Source organism: Neofelis nebulosa, chromosome 16 (genome assembly GCF_028018385.1).
Source record: "Neofelis nebulosa isolate mNeoNeb1 chromosome 16, mNeoNeb1.pri, whole genome shotgun sequence".
NCBI classification, from domain to species: Eukaryota; Metazoa; Chordata; class Mammalia; order Carnivora; family Felidae; genus Neofelis; species Neofelis nebulosa.
The window spans coordinates 40,493,131-40,517,173 of record NC_080797.1 but is presented as its reverse complement, the minus strand read 5'-3'; the positions used below and the strand labels follow the sequence as shown (position 1 = coordinate 40,517,173).

At 48.6% G+C, this 24,043-nt stretch overlaps 1 protein-coding gene and 2 long non-coding RNA genes across 4 annotated transcripts in view; 2 read left to right on the top strand and 1 right to left on the bottom strand.

The window, feature by feature from the left end:
* Positions 1–15,231, bottom strand: part of ACSF2 (acyl-CoA synthetase family member 2) — a 35,904-nt gene extending 20,673 nt beyond the window's left edge. Inside the window, exon 1 of the mRNA XM_058705914.1 lies at positions 15,097–15,231. Coding sequence (XP_058561897.1) covers positions 15,097–15,224 — 128 coding nt within the window. The 5' untranslated portion in view covers positions 15,225–15,231. The remainder of the gene's footprint in view (positions 1–15,096) is intronic.
* On the top strand, positions 14,137–18,513 carry LOC131498538 (uncharacterized). 2 transcript variants are annotated; one of them, XR_009255460.1, is made up of 4 exons: positions 14,137–14,560; positions 14,739–15,265; positions 15,826–16,268; positions 16,721–18,513. It is a non-coding gene; the product is annotated as an uncharacterized LOC131498538 (long non-coding RNA). The 2 variants fall into 2 exon arrangements; XR_009255459.1 differs by lacking the exon at positions 14,739–15,265.
* Positions 18,514–19,773: 1,260 nt separating this feature from the next.
* LOC131498539 (uncharacterized) lies at positions 19,774–21,864 on the top strand. Its single transcript, XR_009255461.1, has 2 exons — positions 19,774–21,326; positions 21,828–21,864. It is a non-coding gene; the product is annotated as an uncharacterized LOC131498539 (long non-coding RNA).
* Positions 21,865–24,043: the final 2,179 nt, after the last annotated feature.

Below are 24,043 nucleotides of genomic sequence, written 5' to 3'. Positions count from 1 at the left end.
CTAAAGCTGGTAGTATTGTTATCCTCGAAATTCATAAACTAAATTTAGTGATAGACTATGGCATCTATTTACCATTTTGTCATAAAAATAAAAGCAGCACGTGCAAAACCCATCCATACATTAATAGAAAATGCTGGGCAAGTCAAGCTGACACATGATCTCTGTTCTAGAAATTACTCCAGCAAAGAGAGAATCTCTGTTTTGAACGCGGCAGGATCTTCCGCCCTGAGAACCCCAGTAGATGGTAAAGCAGTTTAGGTGTCCTCTGTGCAGTTCTTGATACACTGGGGCTCCTGGGCCAACCAGCCCGTGACACACACGGCCGCATGTTCTCCAGGTTCAAGAGCACAGAGCAGCTCGTGACATATTGCTTGCTGTTCAGAATGTCGCTTACTGGATGCAAAGGCTGTGGAATACTGCTCCAGCGGGAAGCCAGAACCACTGGATGGCTATCTGCTTTACAATGTAATATCCAGGGACGTCTGTAGAGACGTTTAATGACAAGTTGGGAGTGTGAGGGTCCTGATTCACGGAAGAGGTGGGCGCTGTCCGTGAGGAAGGGCGGAGGTGGGTGAATCTCCTGCAGGGGGGTGACCCGAAGGCAGGAAGAGAACGTTCAGCTTCTCCCCTGCAAGGCCGTCATGTGGGTTTTTTCGGGGGAAATCGTCCCAAGTGCTTTTGTCCCTGTCTTACAAATGGAGAAATCGAGGGAGAAGTTAAGCGACTTGTCCAAATGCTGCAGTAAAAGTTGATGAAAACGGCCTCATCATTTGATCGCAAACCGCTTTCTGCAAAAACAGACCAAGCGGCGTCGACCCACGAAACGCAATGGGCCACAGTCTCGGGGAAGAAGTCGACAAGTGGCGGGTAGGCATAGGGAAAGATGTCTGCTATGTTGCCCAAGTCAGGGCAAAACAACCGTGAGGCACTTGCTTCCCAAGAGATCAGCAAAGGTGGGAAATACTGATGTCACGTCTGCAACTTATTTTCAAGTGGTGGCAAGAACTGTGAGGTGTGTGTGTGTGCGTGTGCGTGGTGTGGTGCATGCGTGTGTGATGTGTGTGTGTGTGGTGTGGTGTGGCACATGCATGTATGTGCAAAGAGAGACAGGGCATGTATGGAGGGAGAGACGTACTCCCTGACACTTTAGCAGCTGGTATTTCAAATTCGGTCTTTTTGGCCATTCATCTGGGTTATGGTAGCACCAGGCCTCAAAAGCTGTTATCCCAAAAATCATATATACATGTATGTATGTATGTATATATGTATGTGTGTATATATGTATGTATATATGTACATATCTTGAAAGTGATTCAGTCTGTCTGATTCTGTAATAAATGAAAAGTCGTGGGGCGCCTGGGTGGCGCAGTCGGTTAAGCGTCCGACTTCAGCCAGGTCACGATCTCGCGGTCCGTGAGTTCGAGCCCCGCGTCGGGCTCTGGGCTGATGGCTCGGAGCCTGGAGCCTGTTTCTGATTCTGTGTCTCCCTCTCTCTCTGCCCCTCCCCCGTTCATGCTCTGTCTCTCTCTGTCCCAAAAATAAATAAAAAACGTTGAAAAAAAAATTTAAAAAAAATAAATAAATAAATGAAAAGTCGTTACAGGGGAAAATGTAACAAATCAGTAATCCTCTGCCCAAAGCAAAGATTGCTGTCTTTCTAGAGGAGTCTAAGTCTAATTTCAAAATTCCACACAAGGTATTCTTGCCAAAGAGTCCCCACAGGCAACACTGGAAAGCATTTTCAGCTCAATGAGAGTTCAGGGTACCCCTGGATACCCAGTCTGTGGCATCCTCGGCTTTGTGCAACCAATATGTGAGCTTATCCCAGGATAGGGAGAAGGACTCAGCAGAGAGCCCATGGATTACAACACTGCCCTCAATATTGCCAAAATAAAGCTTCCCAATTAGAGAAGATTAATAACATGGCTATTAATCTCAACATAAAAACGAGAATGACTGATGACACAGACTGTTGGCAAGGATGTGAAGAAATGGGCCTAAGTGTAAATTGGTACAAGATTTTAACAAGGCAGTAAAGACAGCAGCCATAATGCTGCTTATGCGTCAGGACCCCCCGCCCCACCTCCCAGAGCCGGAACTTGCTGGAAACTCAAGAGGGAGGCTGATTGCAAATTAAGAAACATTTATATGTTGGCGTGCTTGGGTGGCTCGGTTGGTTAAATGTCTGACTCCTGATTTTGGTTCAGGTCATGATCCCATGGTTGGTGAGATCAAGCCCCATGATGGGCTCTGTGCTGACAGCTCGGAGCCCGCTTGGGATTCTGTCTCCCTCTCCCTCTGCCCCTAACCCCGCCCACCCCCCAATAAATAAATAAACTTAAGAAAAAAAGAAGCATTTATATGTCAGCATTTCTGGCAAACAGCATAAGAAATCTCACAAGGACCTGAATATTCAAGGCCCCAGTAATTCCTATGTAGCAAATTCTTTTGTTATGTTAATAGTCAATTTGCATTCAATTTGGTTTTTATAAAGACACATCCAAAATTGTATAAACTTCGGGACCCCCAAATCTGAATCCCTTCTGATTTAGTACTATCTGTTAACATTTGAATACGCATGCCCTTCGGCCAGCCATTCTACTTTTAGGAATATATCCTAAAAAACAAGCAACAACAACAACAACAACAACAACAAACTAGCAAATGCCTAAAAGTATGATTAATTGCTGCTTAGCAAAGAATTGAGAAAAACACTTTATTTCTATAAGTAAGGGATTAGATCAGCACATCACGGGGCATCTGTATAATGGAAACCTATGCCATTAAAAAAAAATGAAGACATTCTATATTTAATGATATGGAAAATGTCTAATACATTTGAGGTGAAAAGCACATTTCAGAATAATGTGAACAGACATTTACTGATGTGTCCTCATGCTGGTTCTCTTCTAAATACTCCATTATGTTGGCTCTCTTATAATCTTCTTAACTGCTCCCGGAGGCAAGATTCATACCTACTTTCACATGGGAATGAAGCCCAAAGAAATGCCAATGAGTAACCAGGCTGGGATTCAAACCCAGGACTTTCAAGGCCTCCATACAATACAAAGTGAATTTATGGCTAAAAGTGCGCTTCCGCATGTGTGTTACATGAACATCAGTCTTGCACCATCTATAACAAGGATTATTCTGTTTTATTAATGAAGAAGAAAGAGGTTGATTTTCTTAGGGTTCCAAATGCGGTGGGTGGCAACTTTGGATCCCTTTCTATGTGTATTGCTCTTTAAACTGCAGCCTGGGGGCGCCTGGGTGGCGCAGTCGGTTAAGCGTCCGACTTCAGCCAGGTCACGATCTCGCGGTCCGTGAGTTCGAGCCCCGCGTCGGGCTCTGGGCTGATGGCTCGGAGCCTGGAGCCTGTTTCCGATTCTGTGTCTCCCTCTCTCTGCCCCTCCCCCGTTCATGCTCTGTCTGTCTCTCTCTGTCCCAAAAATAAATAAAAAACATTGAAAAAAAAAATTTAAAAAAAATAAAAATAAAAAAAAAAAAAATAAACTGCAGCCTGTCCACAGCCTCCTCTGGGGGCCCCTATGGGGTCTGGAGCAGCGAACCTGAGGCTGATGGGGCCCTAGGAATGCCACCAGCCCATTGAGAAATATCTCCACTCGGCCCCTACCTCCCAGACCTCCAGCACACACTGGTCTTTTTCTGGGATTTACTTGTGGAAACTGATTTACCTTCACTGCCTCTGATCTCATTGTCCCGTTCTCATGTTCCGGCTCACCTCTCCTAGCACCAACCACAGTGGCTTTGCCCCATAACTGCATAGCCAGTCCCCCCATTACACCAAGATGGTAAGCCTTGTGCCCCAGTGCTGGCCCTGCCCAGTCCGGCCTGGCCTTCCAGCAGGACCTAGACTGAAAAGAGGGGGCTGGCTGGTTTGGGGAGGTCCCGTGGCATTCTGGACATTCCAGGGCTGGCGGCTAACGTCAGGGCTGGAGGTCACCATGGGCGCGAAGCATCCCACAGTCCTGACAGGGGCAGAACTGAGCCTGGAAGGAGTCAAGGGAGGCAGGGACCGTCATGACACCTGAGAAAACAGGTCTGTACTGTCTGCTTGGATTAGAAACTCCTTTGACTCTTGCTACACATTACCTGCTGGGAGGAGGCGCTCGGGACAGGGGCCAGAGGCTTGCAGGTGGATCCTGCCCTTGCTGGGGGTTGAAATTACTTAGGACAAAGCTCTTAATCCTTTCAGAAGCCACCAGGCAGGGAGGGTGGCTGGATGCGAGGGCCCCCCCCCCGGGAACTGCAGGAATACACCCCATGCTGAGGCAGGCCACTGCTCCCCTGGGCAAGGTGCCATGCCAGCCACCAGCAAGAAGGCTTTAGAAACGAAATTGAAAGCAATAGACTGTTTTGGTTCCAAGTCATGGACTGGCCTCTGCCCTTCCCCCGCCACAGGCATTTGATCCCAGGCTGGTTGGTCCCCGGGCCCTAAGAAAAACATAAATCATCAACAAAGCTAAAAGACAAGCAACTGCCTGGGTTTACAAATTTCACTCTACACGTAAGAGACCAAGGATTCGTATTTCGCTTGTATTTAAAACAAACTCACACATCAATAAGGACAAGGAACCCAACGTAAGAAATGGGCAAAGATTATGAATAGAGATTCACAGAAGACATTTCAAAAGAGCCCAATCTCCCTGCTAATCAGGGAAATGTCCATTCAGACCACAGTGAGATATGCTTGGGCCCTTTCTGGAGGGGCAAACATTTCAGTATATGTGCTGCCGAAGCGAGCACAAGGGGCAAACATTTCAATGTTCATTAGGCAATACAAAGCATTTGCAAGAATGTGTGCACACGGGACTCGGGGTTTCTTCTGGTGGTCACAGCAGCAAAGCCTCTCCAGGGCTATTTCCAGAAAAGCTGGAAATGTTCACCCTTTAACACAGCAATTGCACTGCTAGAGGCATAGTCATAAAAATGGAAAAAGAATAATCCAGATCTATAGCGTCCGTGTAAATAGATCTTAGAAACCTACTGTTGAGAGAAAAAAAAGAATGGCACTCTGGTACAGCTTGTGCTGAAATTATAAAAGCCTAAGCACTGTTTATGAAAACAAAAAATAGGAAAGCTGAAAGCACTGATTACCGGCTTGATATGATTCAAAGTGCTTTCCACGGGATACAATATACTGTTTATGGATTCAGAGACATATTAAAAGCAAAAAACTCACTCCAACACGACATGCATTCAAACTATAGCTCTCAGTGATGGATGGGTTGGAGGACAGCTACGAAAGGGACTTGAACTTGATCCATAATGTTTTATTTCTTTTATTTATAAATTTCTGTACCAAGCATAGCTCTATGTTCATTTGGAGTGGTAGGTACCCAGGTGTTTGTTAATTTAGCTTGTGATCGTGGTTAATTTTTTTTTTTCTATATGAAATATTTAAGAAGGAGAATACCAGAGGTTGATAAACTCCCCAGAAGGGGCACCTAAAACGTTCAAAAGACGGAGCAACTTCCTGGCGTGGAAGGCGTGAGACGCATCGGCCCTGTCATGTGAAGGGCCAGGGCAAGACCAATGTTAATGAAAGAGAAAGAGCCCCAGTCTGTCCATGAAGTTCATGTGCCGTACTCACGGGCAAGCCTCAGTCCTCAGTCAACACACTCACTCTTGTGGGAGGCACAGTTGTAGCTAAAAGTGCCCATGCCTCCTAGTTCGTGGCAGAGAAGAGGCAGATTCTCCTCTTCTCCTATCCCGCTTAGATATGACCCCAAGATTCATGCCCCTGGACTACACACTGATCCCACCATGGGGCTGTGTCCCGTCCTCCCCCTAAGTTGTACAAAGACACCAGGCTGCTGGTTGACCTGGGAGTGGCATTCGATATGGGAGTAGAGACAGCAGATGCCTGGGCAGGAGGGGACAACGTGGAGGCTGTAATAGCTGTTTTACCCTGAAATAAAGTTCTAGTTGTCATGTATCTGCATAGATGGGCGACACATTTACGACAGTGACAACATACAGCTTTGTTCAAGAAAAGGACAGTGCTGCTGTGACAAAATCCAAACAAGAGCACGACTGAATGGTCGTTTTCTTAATTGATAGCACAGAATGACTGATGTTAAAAAAGGGTCTCGGCAAGAAAGAAAAAAAAAGGAACTTTTACTTAAGTCTCCTAGGGGAAAAAAAACAAACCTCAGACTAAATCAGTCTTACATGTAAAACATAAAACTTAAAAAACATGGAAGAAAATCTTCAGGATCTAGGGCTAGGCAAAAAGTTTATAGGCTCGATACCACAAGCATGATCCATCAAATTGATAACTGGGCCCCATCAAAATTAAATTTTGGTTAAGAAGATGGAACAATGAGGGGGCGCCTGGGTGGCTCAAGCATCTGACTCTTGATTTTGGCTCAGGTCATGATCTCATGGTTTGTGTGATCGAGCCCCATGTTAGGCTCTCCGCTGACAGTGCGGAGCCTGCTTGGGATACTCTCTCTCTCCCTCTCTCTCTGCCCCTCTCATGCACCCTCTCACTCTCTCTCTCTCTCTCTCAAAATTAATAAATAAACATAAAAAAAAGAAGATAAAAAGATGAGGGGTGCCTGGGTGGCTCAGTCGGTTGAGCGTCCGACTTCGGCTCAGGTCATGATCTCACAGTTCATGAGTTCGAGCCCCGCATCAGGCTCTGTGTTGACGGCTTGCTCAGAGCCTGGAGCCTGCTTCAGATTCTGTGTCTCCTTCTCTCGTTGCCCCTCCCCCGCTCACGCTCTGTCTCACTCTGTTTCTCAAAAATAAATAAATGTAAAAAAAAAAAAAAAAGATAAAAAGATGAGCTCCAGAGTGGGAGAAAATATTCACGAAACACATATCTCGACAAAGAACAAGTATCTAGAATACATAAGGCATACTGAAAACTCAACGGTTAAAAATAATCCAACTACAAAATGGGCAAAAGACACAGAGAGACATTTTGCCAAAGAGGACATACAAATGGCAAATAAAGCACATGGAAAGATATTCGACATCATTGGCCGTCAGGGAGATTCATATCAGAGCTGCCATATCATGACATACCTATCAGAATGGCAAAAATAAACAATAGTGACCATAGCAAATGCTGGCGAGGATGCTGATCATTCACACACGGTTGGTGGCATCATTAAATGGTAATGGTCATCCTGGAAAACAGACAGTTTCTTTAAAACCAAACATGCAACTACCATATGAGCCAGCAATTACACATTAGGGGCAATTATCCCAGATAAAGAATTCTACTCCCAGAGAAACAAAGGTTTATGTTCACCCAAAAATCTGTACACAAATGCTTATAGCAGCCTTATTTGAAAAAACTGGAAACAATCCAAATGTCTTTCAGTGGTGAGTGGGTAAGCCAACTGTAACATTCATATCAAGGAATGTTCTTCTTTTTTTTTTTTTTAATTTTTTTTTTTCAACGTTTTTTATTTATTTTTGGGACAGAGAGAGACAAAGCATGAACGGGGCAGGGGCAGAGAGAGAGGGAGACACAGAATTGGAAACAGGCTCCAGGCTCCGAGCCATCAGCCCAGAGCCCGACGCGGGGCTCGAACTCACGGACCACGAGATCGTGACCTGGCTGAAGTCGGACGCTTAACCGACTGCGCCACCCAGGCGCCCCTAAATGTTCTTCTTTTTTAATGTTTTATTGATTTTTGTTTTTTTTTTTTTGTTTTTTTTTTTTAACATTTTTTTATTTATTTTTGGGACAGAGAGAGACAGAGCATGAACGGGGAGGGGCAGAGAGAGAGGGAGACACAGAATCGGAAACAGGCTCCAGGCTCCGAGCCATCAGCCCAGAGCCTGACGCGGGGCTCGAACTCACGGACCGCGAGATCGTGACCTGGCTGAAGTCGGACGCTTAACCGACTGCGCCACCCAGGCGCCCCTGTTTTATTGATTTTTGAAAGAGAGAGAGAGCGACCATGCGGGCGTGCAAGTGGGGGGCGGTGCAAAGAGAGAGAGGGACAGAGGATCTCAAGCGGGCTCCGGGCTGAGAGCAGAGAGCCCGATGTGGGGCTCAAACTCACGAACCTGTGCAATCACGATCTGAGCCAAAGTCAGATGCTCAACCCACTGAGCCAACCAGGCGCCCCTTAAGGACTACTCTTTAGCACTACAAAGAAAGGAACTATTGGTACGCAAAGAAACCTGGATGAATCTCCAGAGAATTATGTGGAGTGAAAAAATCAATATCAAAAGGTAGCATATGGTATGATTCTATCTACATAATACCTTGAAATTACACAATCACGTAAATTGAGAACCAATACCAGATTGCTAGAGATTAAGCAGGGGCTGGAAGTGGAAGAGAACTGGGTGTGGCTATGAAAAGATCCTTGTGCAGATGGAAATGTTCTGTATCTTGACTATATCAATGTCGGTATCCTGGCTGTGATATTGTACTAGCTTTGCAAAAGGTTACAATTAGGGGAAACTGACTAAAGGGTATATGGGATCTGTTTGCACTATTTCCTTTTTCTTTTTTTTTTTTTTAATGTTTATTTATTATTGACAGACAGAGATGGAGACAGAGCATGAGCATGGGAAGGGCGGAGAGAGAGGGAGACACAGAATCCGAAGCAGGCTCCAGGCTCTGAGCTGTCAGCACAGAGCCCGACGCGGGGCTGGAACTCACGGACCGCGAGATCATGACCTGAGCCGAAGTCAGACACTTAACCGACTGAGCCACCCCGGTGCCCCCATTTGCACTATTTCTTACAACTGCACGTGAATGTATAATTATCTCAAAATAAAAAGGTTAACTTAGATTACATAATATTGGGGACCGCAAGGCATAACCAGGCTACCCAGTTCAGTGGGTCCAGAAGCCACAGTGTCCCCCCCACTCTCTGCTGGGACAGCCCCTTGACACATCTGAGGCCCCATTTCTCAGTTTGCCTTTCTGTTGTCACACCCAAGAGGTAAAATATAGGGCAGATGAGATCATGTCTGTTTCCCTAGGGTTATCAAGGAAAGCTAACTATTTAAGCTGTTTAATGCATAATACACACATTTTCAAGATTTTTTGTCAAGGTTAACAGGTCCCTCCTCCCAAAAGCACCCCTTGGTTTTTGAGCAAAAGAAGACAGACACAGGAGCATATACGCTAAGATTCAAGAATAGGCCAAATTAACCTATGGAGATTAGAAATCAGAACAGTGGTAGCCTCTGGTGAGGGAAGGAGATCGACTGGAAATGAGCAGAGAGAAAGTTCTAGAGCTATGCTGTCTATATGGTAACTGCTAGTCACATGTGGCTGTGGAACACTTAAAATGTGGCTAGTCTGAATGAAGGTGTTCTGTAAGTGTTAAGTATACATCAGATTGAGGGGCACCTGAGTGGCTCAGTGGGCTAAGCGTCTGGTGGCTCAGGTCATGACCTCACAGTTCATGGGTTCGAGCCTCGCATCGGGCTCTGTGCTGACAGCTCAGAGCCTGGAGCCTGCTTCAGACTCTGTGTCCCCTCTCTCTCTCTGCCGCTCCCCTGCTCGTGCTCTGTCTCTCAAAAAATAAATAAACATTAAAAAAAATGTTTAATATACAACAGATTTGAAAGACTTTCTTTTTAAAAAAAGGTAAAACATTTTATGAGAAAGTTTTAAAAGGTTGGTTACCTGCTGAAATGACATTTTGGCTATACTAAGTTACAGAAAATACACCATTAAAATTAATGTCACATATTTCTCATTATCTTGTTGATATGGCTACTAGAAAATTTAAAAGTCCACACGGGGCTCATATATTGATTGAAGAGCACTGTTTTACAGTGATAGGCAAGTCCTGTATCTTGGGGGGTTGAGTATATACACACATTTGTTGAAGTGCGTCAAACCGTACAAAGTTTGTGCATTGTAATTATACCACAAAGCTTCCTGATTTTTCCGCCACCCAATATAACCTTCCCGAAGGGGTCTACAGCTTACAAAGGACACAGACTACAAAGAACTCCAGAGTGGCAGGGGTGCCTGGGTGGCTCAGTCGACTGAACGTCCAACTTCGGCTCAGGTCACAATCTCACAGCTCGGGAGTTCGAGCCCCGCGTCGGGCTCTGTGCTGACAGCTCAGAGCCTGGAGCCTGCTTCGGATTCTGTGTCTCCCTCTCTCTGCCCCTTTCCTGCTCGTGCTCTGTCTCTCAAAAAATGAAGAAACGTCAAAAAAAAATTAAAAAAGAAAAAAAAAAGAACTCCAGAGTGGTGTGAGCTACAATAAAGATGTGAGCAAGAGGGGCGCCTGGGTGGCTCAGTCGGTTGAGCATCTGACTTTGGCTCAGGTCACGATCTCGCGGTCCGTGAGTTCGAGCCCCGCGTCGGGCTCTGGGCTGATGGCTCGGAGCCTGGAGCCTGTTTCAGATTCTGTGTCTCCCTCTCTCTCTGCCCCTCCCTTTTCATGCTCTGTCTCTCTCTGTCTCAAAAATAAATAAACGTTAAAAAAAAAAGATGTGAGCAAGATACCCTGTATTGGTGGAAGCTTCCATTTTTAGCATCTTGACTAAAACCACTGGCACGTGTGTGTTTACACGTATATAGAAACAAGCAGGAAGTTATTATTTGACTCTAGCAAACCCAAGAAGATGTTTCTGAAAGCCTGAAATTCTCGGCTTCATGCTGTAAGTCTGTGAAGCTTATGTACTGTATGTGAGGCATTCGTACTGTAAGTCTTCCCCTGGGTCACTGGTACAGAGTGGGGGCTGATTCAGAACACTTGCTCCTTGATGGGGTCGCCGAGGTACAGACGAGGTGAGCTTACGACCTTAGATATCTCACAAAACCCTCAATGTTTTCTGTTCACTTGGAGGACCAGAGAGAGTCACAGAGTGTCAGGAGGTTAGGAGGAATTCACTAGGGTTCCCACTTCACCCACAGCCCTCTTGAATTAGGGGACTGGGCTCAAAGCCGAGCCTCCCTAGGAATCACAGAATGTCTCCGGAAATGTAGAGTGCTTCTTGTCCAAGTGGCCTATTTTATAAACAAGGTGCAGGGAGATGGAGTGGCTTGTCCAACGCGATACTGAGTTGGAAGTGACAGGGCTGGGACCTGCTTTCCTGTCATCGAACTCCCAAACTGAGAAACACACACACGCCAACAAGGTCCACAAAACAGGATTTGTGAGCTGGAGACACAACTCGTTTATTTATGTAGGGAGAGGCACCTGGCAGAAATATTGGTACCTGTCGTTTATTAGGACACTCCCCTAGCAAGGCCTACTCAAGACATGAAATTACATCCTGTACTGTACTTTGGTTTGCTCAATATATGACACCTCCCCTGCCCCTCCCCCTCTCCCCCCCCCCCCCCTCTCTCTCTCTCGCACACACACACACACACACACACACACACAGAAAGTGTGAGCATGGGCCTGTTATATACCCGGAGCAGCCCAGCTTGGTTTAGGCAGTTGCCCTACGAGAACTGTCTCCCTCTTAACTCTTCAGACAGTTACTAAACTGTGGAACTGTGGGCCTTGAGATCATTATAGGAATGCACTAACCCACTGTTACCAAGCTCACTACTTGTATAATAGCTCATCAGTGCAATGGGTTGAAGATGTCTTTAGCATCAGGCTGTGAGTTAAGAATTTTCTCTTCTTTTTTTTTTTTTTTAAGTTTTTAAATTTATTTTGAGAGAAAGAGAAAGAGAGGGAGGGGGCGGGGGCAGAGGGAGAGAGGGAGAGAGAGAATCCCAAGCAGGCTTCTCACACTCAGCACAGAGCTCAGCTCGGGGCTCAAACCCATGGCCCTCAAGATCATGACCTGAGCCGAAATCAAGAGTTGGACGCTCAGCCAACTGAGCCACCCAGGTGCCCCAAGAATTTTCTTCACGTGACCTTCTTTAACTCTCAGACAACATTATTTACACATGAGAAAGATCAAGTTCAACTTAGTCCCAAAGCAGCCAGCTAAAATGGTTCATTTGAACCCAGATATGCTTGGCTTCAAAGTTTCTGCCTATAGAAATGTGGGGGGTGTTAGGAGAGCTTCATACCCAGGATTCAAAAGAGTTCAAGCACAGGCAAGATTTCACATGAGTATATAGGCTTCATGCTTCGAACTACAGCCCTATCGCCGGAGGGATCAATTTCAAACTTCAGCCTCGCCAGCAAGGCTTCCTCAGTCCCGTTCCCACCAGATTGTTTCCTGCTTTGATCGGCATCTTCCAAGGAACAGCACCCTTTCTGCCTTGAATCAGGGGGGTCTATGGTCTTCCCCTGTAGATCCCTTTTAGGCAAAAAGAACTCAGTGAAAACAAGTTCATCTCTATACTCTCTCTGCACCTTCCACAGTAGATAGCACCTCTCTCTACTGCATGCCAGGCCCAAAAGGGTAACCAAAGCTGATGTGTACCACTCACTGGTTACAACGTCCAAGTTCGTAGTTTATTTTCTATTGTTACATTTAGAATGGAGGATCCCCAGTGGAATGTGTAGGGAAATTATTACTAGATCACTTGTTAATCATCTTTGGGGAACTATGGGAAGAGTCTAATTTTTTCAACCATTATGGCTTCCAACCAAAACACTTCCTGACTTAATACAACCGCCTCTTACAGGGATGGCATTTTATAGTTGCTGTTACTGGTCCCACCTGATAACAGCCATCCCCCTAGAGGGTAGTCCATGAAGCTCATGTACCCCTCTGCCCTACTACCAGCATCAAGTCACTGAACATAGTTCCCAATTCTGAAAGGCGTAAGTCAATGTTCTTTCTGCTTTTCTCAGCTCCGAGTGCCCCAGATGCAACTGCCCCACAGGCAACCCCAGGCCAGCTTTTGAGGTCTATCTGGAGGAAACCTGCTCATCTCAGGTTCATCAAGGAACCTTCCCTCCAAGGCTCCCTGAAGCCCCAGACTAGCCCATCCATTTTCCTTGGGGGAAGGGGATGTGTGGACAAGGGGAAGGAGCTGGTGGTTCAGGAGATCTGGAGAGCAATGGACTGCTTCCTCTTTCCTTCTGGGGAAAAAGGCTCTGAACAACCCCAATTTTGATGGACAGGGAGCATCTGGCAGATCCAAGGGCTGGACTTGTGGCTGGGCAGAGACTACCATCTTGGCAACTGGCGGAACCAGGTGCAAGAAAGAGGTCACTGATCCCCCCCGCCCTGCCACTTTTAAGTCAGTTGGAATTCCTACCCAGACATCATTTGATGGTCTCAGGGACCAGACCGGTAGCATTAACGACAAACTCACCAGGCTCAGAGGTTAGGTAATGCACTCAAGGTCACGCAGTGAGTAGGTGAAGGAGCCAGGACTGTAACCCAAGGCAGTCTGGCTTCAAAGTTCTTGCTCTTTCCTGACAGGCAAAGCTGGGGATCTGATAAGTAATAGGCCTGGGTGGGTGGTGGTTGGACAGCAGAAAAGCAGGTTTTATGTGTAACTAGGAAGAGCAGAGAATAGAACTCCAGGAGCTTTCCACATATCATTACACCGGAACACTGAGCAGTGGTCACCTGACTTAGCTTTTTCTCCACTAAACTGCACATTCCTGGGAGTCCGGGGTTTTTTTGGCTTCTATATCCACAGCGCCCACCAGGTGCTTGACATGACATGACGTATGTATTCGGCAATATCTATTGAATGCTTGAGACTCCTGAGGGTTTCTTTAGGGGAAAGTGAGAGTGAACTTAGGCCAAATCATCATAGTCAACAGAAAACGAAGGGGGGAGGGATGGGAAGGAATTAGACCAAATGCTCAGGAAACCTTCTCTCTCTGGACAAAAGGATCTCCTCCAGGTGCAGGGTCAGAATTTCTCTGAGGCCTGGTGCCCCTACCCTGAGACGGTAGGCCTGGACCAGGTAAGGGTCCTGCTTTGTTTACACATAAAAACATCAAAGGTCAGCAATGTTGCCATGTGAGCAGAAGTGGCCTGATTTAGCATCATGAAATATGTACACTTTGGGGGGTAACTTTCCATAGGGTCCTCACATCCTAAGAGGTGTTTAGGAGTCCAGAGATGGGGCTTGGAGGCTAGGGGTGTCGATGACAGAATTTGCCTAAGGAGGCACGGTGAGAAAACCCAGCTGTTTTCCTCACAATCCCATCTACCGAGCAGCCTTGAGCCACCGGGTTTTCCCAGAAAACTAGGCATAGCCATCTTAGACCATGGCGTGCTTTCTAGTTGTCGGAACCAGCAAGTGAGAGAGGTTTTGATCTTGAAGTTTCAGCCCAAAGAGGAATTTGCCTCTCCTTCCAATCCCCTCCGCCCCCATCCAATTTTTGTGAAGCAAACAGTTCTCTCAGAGGAGAAGTCCCACTCTTCTCTTCCCTCTTCTTCCCCGAACTTAGTTCTTGGCCCTTCTGGGAGGCAGGGCAAGCTCGGTGGCGCCCAGACCTCCCGCTTCTGGGTGCTGAAGACAACCACCACCGATAACATCAGTTGGAGCCCAGCTCTGCTTAAGCAGCCAAAGCGCGCTCCAACTTCGATCTTACCGGAAAATGGCACGAATTCCTACACGGCTTTGGAGGCAGCGGAGCCACTAGGAGTGGGAACCTGCCAGCCCCCATCCCACCTTTGCACGGAGGACATGAGCAGACAGGCCCAGGAGGCGGTAAGGTGCAACACCGGTGTTTGTCAGCACCGCAGGAGGAGTGGGGACGCGGCTGAGCATAGCGGTCCGGCAAAGACAAGCCAAAGCCCCCCCCCCTCCCCAAGTTTATCCCTGAAGGGGGTCCAGCTCGGAGACAGCGTTCTGAAGACAGAGTCCTGCCCCTGCCCCTCCTTCTCAGGCTAGATCGCCAAAGGCCCACACGCCTGGCCCTCTGTGCTCACGAACGGAAACAACCTAGAGTCCTGGACCAGAACTCAGAGTCAGTGCAGGGTCGCTGGCAGCCACCAGCCGCAGCCCGAGTCTGCGCGGGCCAGGCCAGCATTTCCTGTTGCCTAGGCGCTGAGCACGGGCTACCTGCTCCCCAGCGGGTGCCATCCAGAGGTGCGGCAGCCCAGCCGCGGGCCTGCCAGCCGGGGTGGGCTCGGTCTCCCAGAAAAGCCCTGCAGGAACCCCCAATCTCCCTCCCTCCCGGGGGCCCGTGCCGCCCCCTTCTCCCCCAGCCCCCCCTTCCCCCCCTCCCCCCAGGGGCCGAGTACCTGAGGGGGCGGGCGCCCTGCAGTCTCGCTTCCTGCCATGTCCGGGCGAGGACGGCCCGGGTCCCCGGCACCCCCGGGCTCCCGGCGCACAGCCTCCCGAGGCGCAGCCCCCAGGGGTAGATGGCCATGGCTCTCTGCGCCCGCGTCCCGGCCCCAGGAAACTTTTAAAGTGAGCCGAGGCGGGGCGAGCGCGGAGCGGGCGGGGAGGCGGGGAGGGTCGCCTCTGCCTATGGGGCGCGGAGGACTCGGTCCCGCCGGGGCGGGGGGCGGGGCGAGGCGTGGAGGAAGCTGCGGCGCGCGGGGCCACCTTCCCCTCGGACCCGCGGCCCTTCCCGCCCACCTCGAAGACGTGCCCGGGTTTCCCTGCGGATCCCAAGGCCCCGGCCACAGCCCGAGGCCAGGCTCCCCTGCCGACCACTGGGGGCCTAAGTTTGGGGGCTCAAGAGCTTGTTGATGTTGTAGAGGGGGAGCCCGCGGGGCGCGAGTGTGGGCCGGGCGGCGAGGCCCAGACGCGTCCGTGCCCCCACCCCGCCCCAGCTCGGTTTAGAGAGCGGGTCATAGGCTGCCAGCTCCCCTCCGGGGTGCGAGCCAGAGGCGCCTCCGAGAAGCGCCCCGAGGCGTGCCAGCTGGAGCAGAGGGCTCGCGGGGGTGGGTTGCTGGGGGGGTGGGGGGAGGGAAGTGGCCCGGACAAAGGGTGCCGTGGGCGATCCCTCTCTCGGTCGACTCCAGGTGGAAGCCAGAAGTCAGCTTCAGAACGGACACCAGTTGGTACCCCCTTCTCCCACGGGCAGCCTCCCACCCTGGGCCTCTGCCTCCACTCCCCCCCGCCCCGGCTCGCAGTGCACCGTGTAAGGTGGCATCAGGGATTGAAACCTGGGCTTCTCACCGCCATCTGCCAACCCCAGCTCGGGCCCAGGGCCCCATTCCGTTCCCTGTCCGAGGCGTGAATGGAAAGCAGCAGTGGACAGAGGTTCAGCCCACCGCACCTGTTCCATCTCTGGTCCTGGCTGGGAAAGGTGGCACCGGGCACCTGAGTGGCACAAGTGCCAGGTCCACACTGTCTCGACCCTTTCTCCAGAGGAGGAGGACAGCAATGGGGGAAATGTCCTGGCAGGGTGACCTCCCCGCTCCTGCCCCAGAGGAAGCAGTGAAAATCTGGGCCAAGCAGAAAGGTTAGTTAGGGGTGGGGCCTGGCCTGAGAAGACCTTTGCCCTTATCTGGGGACTTGGCCTCCAACTGAGGTCCTGAGCAGTCTATGCTGCATCCGTCCTCATGATGGGAGTGGCCTCAGATCCTCCAGAAACCCTGGCAGGAGCACTTGGGGGCACGGTCTCCACACTTCAGAGCATGTGGGGATGGGGCAGGAAGACAGGGGAGCAGAGAAATTACGACCAGTTGAGCTGGCAAGGACACACCTTTCTAATGACGCTAACTCTCCGACTCTGACAGCCTGGCCCAGGGACGGAGTGCCCCGGAGCATAGCCCAAGTCCAGGGTATCAGCTCTGTCAGTAACTGGCTGTGTGGTCCTGGTAGTTACCTTGCTAGTTTGAGGGTAGCCCTGGGGCAAGAGAAGGATGGGTTCCTCCTCGAACTTTTGCTCCAGCCTCAGCTCTCCATCCGCAGGCTTTCCTGACTTCCCGGACACGAGTGCCATGGAATAACAGTCACCGATTTCAGGATAGCTTCCTCAAGCCATACTCTTAAGAGACATTATCTCCCTTCACAATCACCCCGCAAGGAACAGACATGCCTTGGAATATGTCTCTGGTGTTATGGATGAAGAAACTGAAAGACGCCTGGCTGGCTCAGTTACTAACGCACATGACTCTTGATCTTGGGGTTGTAAGTTCGAGCCCCACACTGGAAGCAGAGATTGCTTACAAATAAAATCTTTGCAAAAATAGAAGAAAGAAAAAGAAACCGAGCCCCAGGGAGGTTCCGCTACTTGCCCAAGGTCAAGATGAGCACAGTGAGTGCAGGCCAAGGCTCAGCCTGTACTCACTTGGTGGCTTTGGACAAGTCACAGGGCTTCTCCGGGCCTCAAGTCGTTATGTTTAAAATTGAGATAATAGGGGCACCTGGGTGGCTCAGTCAGTTAAACGTCTGACTCTTGATTTCGGCTCAGGTCATGATCCCAGGGTGGTGAGGTTAAGCTCTGCGTTGAGCCCCAAGTTGGGCTCCCAGTTGAGTCCCGCATCCGGCTCTGGCTCCACGCTGACAGCGCACAGCCTGCTTGGGATTCTCTCTCTCTCCCTCTCTCTCTGGCCTTCCCCTGCTTGCACTCTTGTGCATGCGCTCTCTTTCAACATAATATAATAAAATGGGGACGGGGCACTTGAGTGGCTTAGTCGGTTAAGTGTCCGACTTCAGCTCAGTGATTCATGAGTGATTCAAAAAACCTGGAGATAACACCAGCCTCATGCAGAGGGTTGGGGTAAGGATTGGGTGTGGTGGCAGAGAACTAGCACTTGACCCTTTTTCAGTGATTGTTACTTTCTTTCTCTATCCTCTCCTTCTTCCTGTTGTCTACACTCTGAGACTTTCCTCTGTGTTCAGTGTTGCAAACCTTTTTTTAGCAGGAGGAATTGTTTTTCATCTCTGCAAAGCCTTGAAAGCTGTGGTAGGCACTGGTTCTGTAAAAGGGGAGAACGGTTGGGAGGAAAGAAAATGCTAGTGCCTAATGAGGGAACCCCTGAGTCTGTTGACCAGAATTCTTGGGTCTCTTTGAGGGAGTGGTGAGCAGGGCATATTGCCATCCAGTCCCTGCAACCAACTCAGTTCCTCACGGCTTCCCAAGGGGCTTTCTGCCCGAGCCCAGCATGCCTGCTGAGTGCTGCACCTGACTTGGATGGTTTATGGTGCCTTGGTTTTGCTCAGGCCCCTGGCGACCCTGAGAAAGCCCTTAGTCCGCCCCCTTTGCCAAAATCCTTCCCTTTGTGCTTCAAAAATGGGCTCAAAATGTAAACGTCACTGGGGCGCCTGGGTGGCTCAGACGGCTGAGCATCCGACTCTTGATTTCGGCTCAGGTCATGATCTTGCAGTTCGTGAGTTCAAGCCCCACGTGGGGGCTCTGTGCCGACAGCTCGGAGCCTGGAGCCTGCTTCGGATTCTGTGTCTCCTTCTCTCTCTGCCCCTCTGTCTTGTGCTCTGTCTCTCTGTCTCTGTCTCTCTCTCAAAAAATAAACATAAAAAAAAAAAAGTGGCACAGGCAACCAGTCTGTGTTCGAAAATAACAATACAACTGTATTAGGAGGATTTGGGGAGGAGACATGGCAGTGAGTACAAATCCTCCCCTGTCAAACAGAAGATCAAGAAATGGCTGTATAAGTATAATATTTCGAGGCAAATAACAGAAGATAAAACACACGTGGTTAAAATAGTTCAGATCTGAACAGACATTCTTTTATTTATTTAAAAAAATTTTTTTTCATGTTTATTTTTGAGAGACAGAGAGACAGTGTGAGCTGGGGAGGGGCAGAGAGAGAGGAAGACACAAAATCCGAAGCAGACTCCAGGCTCCGAGCTGTCAGCCCAGAGCCCGACACGGGGCTCGAACTCACAGCCCGCGAGATTATGACCTGAGCCGAAGTTGGCCGCTTAACTGGCTGAGCCACCCAGACGCCCCTGAACAGACATTTCTCCAAAGAAGGCATACAATGGCCAATAAGCACATGAAAACGATACTCGGTACAAAAATACAGGCATAAAGGTGGTCAACATCAGTAGTTATTGGGGAAACGCAAATCAAAACCACACGCTACCACCTCACACCCGTGAGGGTGGCTATGACAAAAAAGAAATAAAATAAAACAGAAAACGCTAAGTGTTGGTGAGGAAGCAGAGAAATTGGAAGCCACGTGTGCTGCGGTGGGAATGTAAAATGGGGAAGCCATTGTGGAAAACAGCATGGCAGCTCCTCAAAGAGTTAAAAGCAATCACCCCATGATCTAGTAACGCCACTTCCGGGTTTGTGCCCAAAAGAAGTGCAGGTAGGAACCTGGACAGACATTTGTACACACAGGTTCATAGCAGCATTCTTCACAATCGTCAAAAGGCACAAACAACCCAAATGCCCATTGGCCGGTGGTTGAGTGGATAAACAACGTTGTAGTATGTCCATACAACGGAGTATTATTCAGGCTTCTGAAGGAGGGAAACTCTCACCCGTGCTGCCTTGAGGACATTGTGCTGAGTAAAAGAAGCCAAACGCAGAAGAACAGACGCTGACCTGAGGTACCTAAGGTGGTCAAATTCCTCAGGAATTAGAACGGTAGTTGCCAGGGGCAGGGGATTGGGGGAGTGAGGAATTAGCGTTCAATGGGTATAGAGTTTTAGTTCGGGAAGATGGAAACGTTCTGGAGATGGATGGTGGGGAGGGCTGCACGACAGCGTGACTGTACCTAATGCCACTGGACCGTCCACTTCAAAATGGTACACTGGTGTATTTTATTTATGTCGATTTTGCTGCTAAGAAAACAAAGTTCTCTTTGGAGCATGGGACTAGAAGGAGGGGTGGGACAGAGAACCGATGCTTATTTGTTAACAAGCCTTGTTCTCATTTTATTTTCCTAAAACATCTTTCTAGGTTTTATTTTCAAGTCATCTCTACACCCAACGTGGGGCTCGAACTTACAACCCCGCGATCAACATGCTCTACCAACTGAGCCAGCCAGGCCAAGGAAGGCTTCTTGATGAGTGCCGTTGATCGTGTACAGGGACTAGCATGTCTGGTGAGGTTTTTCACTAGACGCCAATGAGTGCAAAGGGGTTGCTCCGGCTCGTCGTCAGCGTCAGAGTCAGATCTGGGAAGAAATCCAGCTCTACTGCCTTTTTTCTCAATGACCTTGGACAAAATTTCTTTCCTCTGGGGTAATTTTTCATCGCTCTCTGTTGTAATCGCCTGCTTCCAAGGAGTATACGAAAGACGTCCCCTTTAAAGAATCTTCTTCGCGGCATGTCTGGTTAGGAATGCAGTGCTCATGAAGGAGAGGTGGGAAGTCGAGAGGCTGGCAACGCCGGTGGAGAAAAATGGAGACAAGGGTGAGGAAGAGCGCTCATGAAAGACGAGGCGACGGTCCCCTGGGACACCATAATGCCCACACTCTGCCCATCAGACCTGGTAGCCAGCACCGAAGATAAAAGAACAAGGCTGATAACAATAGTTGTAGGAATGGCTGTGTCTGACATTCAGACTGAAAGTGAAATTTGGGAACTTGTTCCAAACTGCTCTGAAGAGTAAACTTATTTTGGTCACAACTAATAGTTGATAGCGGACACAGGCAGATATGACCTTAAAACATTCCCTGTTTTCTTGCCCACAGCTCAAAATTGGAAAAACCAAACAAGCCGCGATCCTCGCAGCTGCCAAAGGTTGTGAAAGCCTTGCTTTCGTAAAGAGTTTTTAGGGCGAAAATCTTTTCTGGATGATGTAATTGTTAACTTTTCCTGGGTCAAAGTCAGGAGGAAGGTCAGCTGGGAAGTCTTGGGTAAAGACCCAGTGTTATTAGATCAAATCAAAGTTATCTTCTTTTACTCACTCATTGGCTCTGCAGACATTCATTGAGTCCTTTTTTGGTCCCAGGCACAGCCTTGGGTCCTCAAGCTGGAGATATGAATGAGGCAGGACATCTGCCTTCAGAGAACTCACTGTCTAGCAAAGAACACTCACCCTGAGACAGACGCTGCCATGCGATGTGGCCAGTGCTGTGGGAGAGGGGGCACAGGGGACAGGCACCTACCCTGGGCATGTCGCAGAAGGTCTCCTAGATATCTGAGCTGAGTCCTTGGAAAACGAGTGTGTGCTTGTTTCCTATTAGGGCTGGAATTAATTACATAAATGTAGTGGCTTCAGAACAACAGAACCATATTCTCTTATATTTCTGGAGGCCAGAAGCCTGAGGTGAGTCTTATGGGACTAAAATCAAGGTAATTGGGGGGCTGGTTCCATGATAGGAAAAGATAGGATTCAGGAGGCAGAGAGGGAAAGGGGAAAGGTTAGGACCTGAGGTCCCTGTGTTGAGGGAGCCTAGGGACAAGCTGAAGGCAAAGTACAGGCTAACCTCAGTAATAAATGGCATTTTCCTAACACAGCTAGCCCCTCAAGGTCCTGGAAACCTTGCTTCCAAAATTCCTTAGAGACTTGAGCTGGCCCTGAGCCCCTCCCAATCTGAGGGTATATAATCAGTTACCCGTCACAACCCCAGTGCAACTCTATCTGTCCACAGGCCCTGTCCCTGTGCTTTTTTTTTTCTTTATTTTTTATTTATTTATTTATTTTTAATATATGAAATTTATTGTCAAATTGGTTTCCATACAACACCCAGTGCTCATCCCAAAAGGTGCCCTCCTCAATACCCATCACCTACCCTCCCCTCCCTCCCACCCCCCATCAACCCTCAGTTTGTTCTCAGTTTTTAAGCGTCTCTTATGCTTTGGCTCCCTCCCACTCTAACCTCTTTTTTCTTTTTTCCTTCCCCTCCCCCATGGGTTTCTGTTACGTTTCTCAGGATCCACATAACAGTGAAACCATATGGTATCTGTCTTTCTCTGTATGGCTTATTTCACTTAGCATCACACTCTCCAGTTCCATCCACGTTGCTACAAAAGGCCATATTTCATTTTTTCTCATTGCCACGTAGTATTCCATTGTGTATATAAACCACAATTTCTTTATCCATTCATCAGTTGATGGACATTTAGGCTCTTTCCATAATTTGGCTATTGTTGAGAGGTCTCTGTGCTTTAATAAAATCACCTATTTGCGCCAAGACCTTTCCTAGAATTCTTTCTTGGCTATCGGCTCCAAACCCCACCATCACCCCGAAACCCCATCACCTGGGCTGGGGAAAAACACATATTTTGGAGCAATGCCGGGAGTGTCTGACCACAGCAAACCCCCCTCGGGCATAAGGTTCCTCTTAAGAACGTAACACTTGGGGCGCTTGGGTGGCTCAGTCGGTTAAGCATCCAACTTCAGCTCAGGTCATGATCTCGCAGTTTGTGAGTTCGAGCCCCACGACGGGCTCTGTGCTGACAGCTCGGAGCCTGGAGCCTGCTTTGGATTCTGTGTCTCCCTCTCCCCCTCACATTCTGTCTCTTTCTCTCAAAAATAAATAAACATAAAAAAAAAAAGAATGTAACAGACACCACCTATTCCCCTCAGATTTTCCTCAGGAATTTGAAAGAAGACCTAATGATATGGTAGTAGACTGACCATAAAACACATGACCCACAAGAAATGATATGGCCATAGATCACCCCTCATACAATAGAATCGAGCCAATCAGGAATGGACAACCCAGCACCCAGAGCTATCAAGCCAGTAAGGGCAGAACCTGAGAAGGAACGAGGGGGAAGGGAAGGGAGGGTGACGATCAGAACCTTACAAAGCAAAGGCTCGTGCCTGGAGACGGGGACATTCACTTCTGCAGGTCCCCTCTCTGTAAAGAGAGCTTTCATACTATTCTTCCTTTCTAATCTTCTACTCTAAGATTATAGAGTATAATGCTGGTCATTTTGTGTCTGCCTTTTCATTCTTCGAAGAGGCGAGAGAACGAATTCTGGGTATTGAGGTAAAAAAGTCCTGCAACGGTTCTTGCTAGAGGCTCCAGGGGAGAATTGTTCCTTGTCTCTTCCAGCTTCTGGTGGCTCCAGGCCATCCTTGCTTGTGGTCATGTCACTCTCATCTCTGCCCCCTCCTCCTGTATGTCCAATCCCTCTCTGCCTCTCTTATAAGGACCCTTGTGATTACATCGAGGGCCCACCCGGATGATTCCAGATAATCTCTCCATCTGAAGATCCTTAACTTGATCACATTTGAAAAGTCCCTCTTGCCATGGAAAGTAACAGATTCCCAGGTTCTGGGGATTAGGATGTGGACATCACCGCGGACCATCATGCAGCCACCACAGGCAGGTTGGGAGGAGAAACTGTGGACAGCCAATGGGATGTTCTAGGGGGAATACATATGAAGGGAATATGGAGGAAATGTATGTGAAGACAGAGAGCATGTGCACTTTGGAAGTTGTTAGTGGTTTTGTTAGGGGAGCAAAGAGCGCTTTTTTGGGAGGAGTGGGAGATAAGGTAAAGTCTTATGGGAGAGACAGTCAGGGCATATATTACAATGATTGTGGATTTTATTCCCAGGGAGCCCGTAGCTAGAGTGTGGCATGTGATAGGTATTCAATATACTTCTGCTGATTTGGGTCAAATGAATGACTCAGACAAATAATATTCATAGAATGCCTCCTGTACATTTGTTGGAGGTGGAAATATACAAAGGATCTCCAGGGATACCTGGCTGGTGCAGCCAGGAGAGCATGTGACACTTGATCTCAAGGCTGGTTGGGAGTTCAAGCCCCACATTGGGCTTACTTAAAAAAAATAAAATAGGGGCGCCTGGGTGGCTTGGTTGGTTAAGCGTCCGACTTCGGCTCAGGTCATGATCTCACGGTCCGTGAGTTCGAGCCCCCCGTCGGGCTCTGTGCTGACAGCTCAGAGCCTGGAGCCTGTTTCAGATTCTGTGTCTCCCTCTCTCTCTGCCCCTCCCCTGTTCATGCTCTGTCTCTCTGTCTCAAAAATAAATAAACGTTAAAAAAATTTTTTTAATTAAAAAAAAAATCAAATCAAATAAAAAGGATCCCCTTTGGTGGGATTCAAACCCTATGATCAAGAAGTGAGGCCTTTCAGGCCTTCGTCGTTGTGTCAGGATGCTTCCAGAGCTGGTACAATGACCTGAGCTAACCCTTCTTGCCACTTTGCTATTTTCGGTGTGCAGGTAGTGTCTTCCCTTACGGTTTCAAGATGGCAGTTCCAGGCATCACACAAGAAAGAACCAGCAAATAGGCATGGCAGCCTTTGATGAGCAAGGAAGGCCTCTCCCTAGGGCCACCCACCACGCTCCCCTGGGGTTCCATTGCCATCATTGTTATTCCTATGAACAACGCC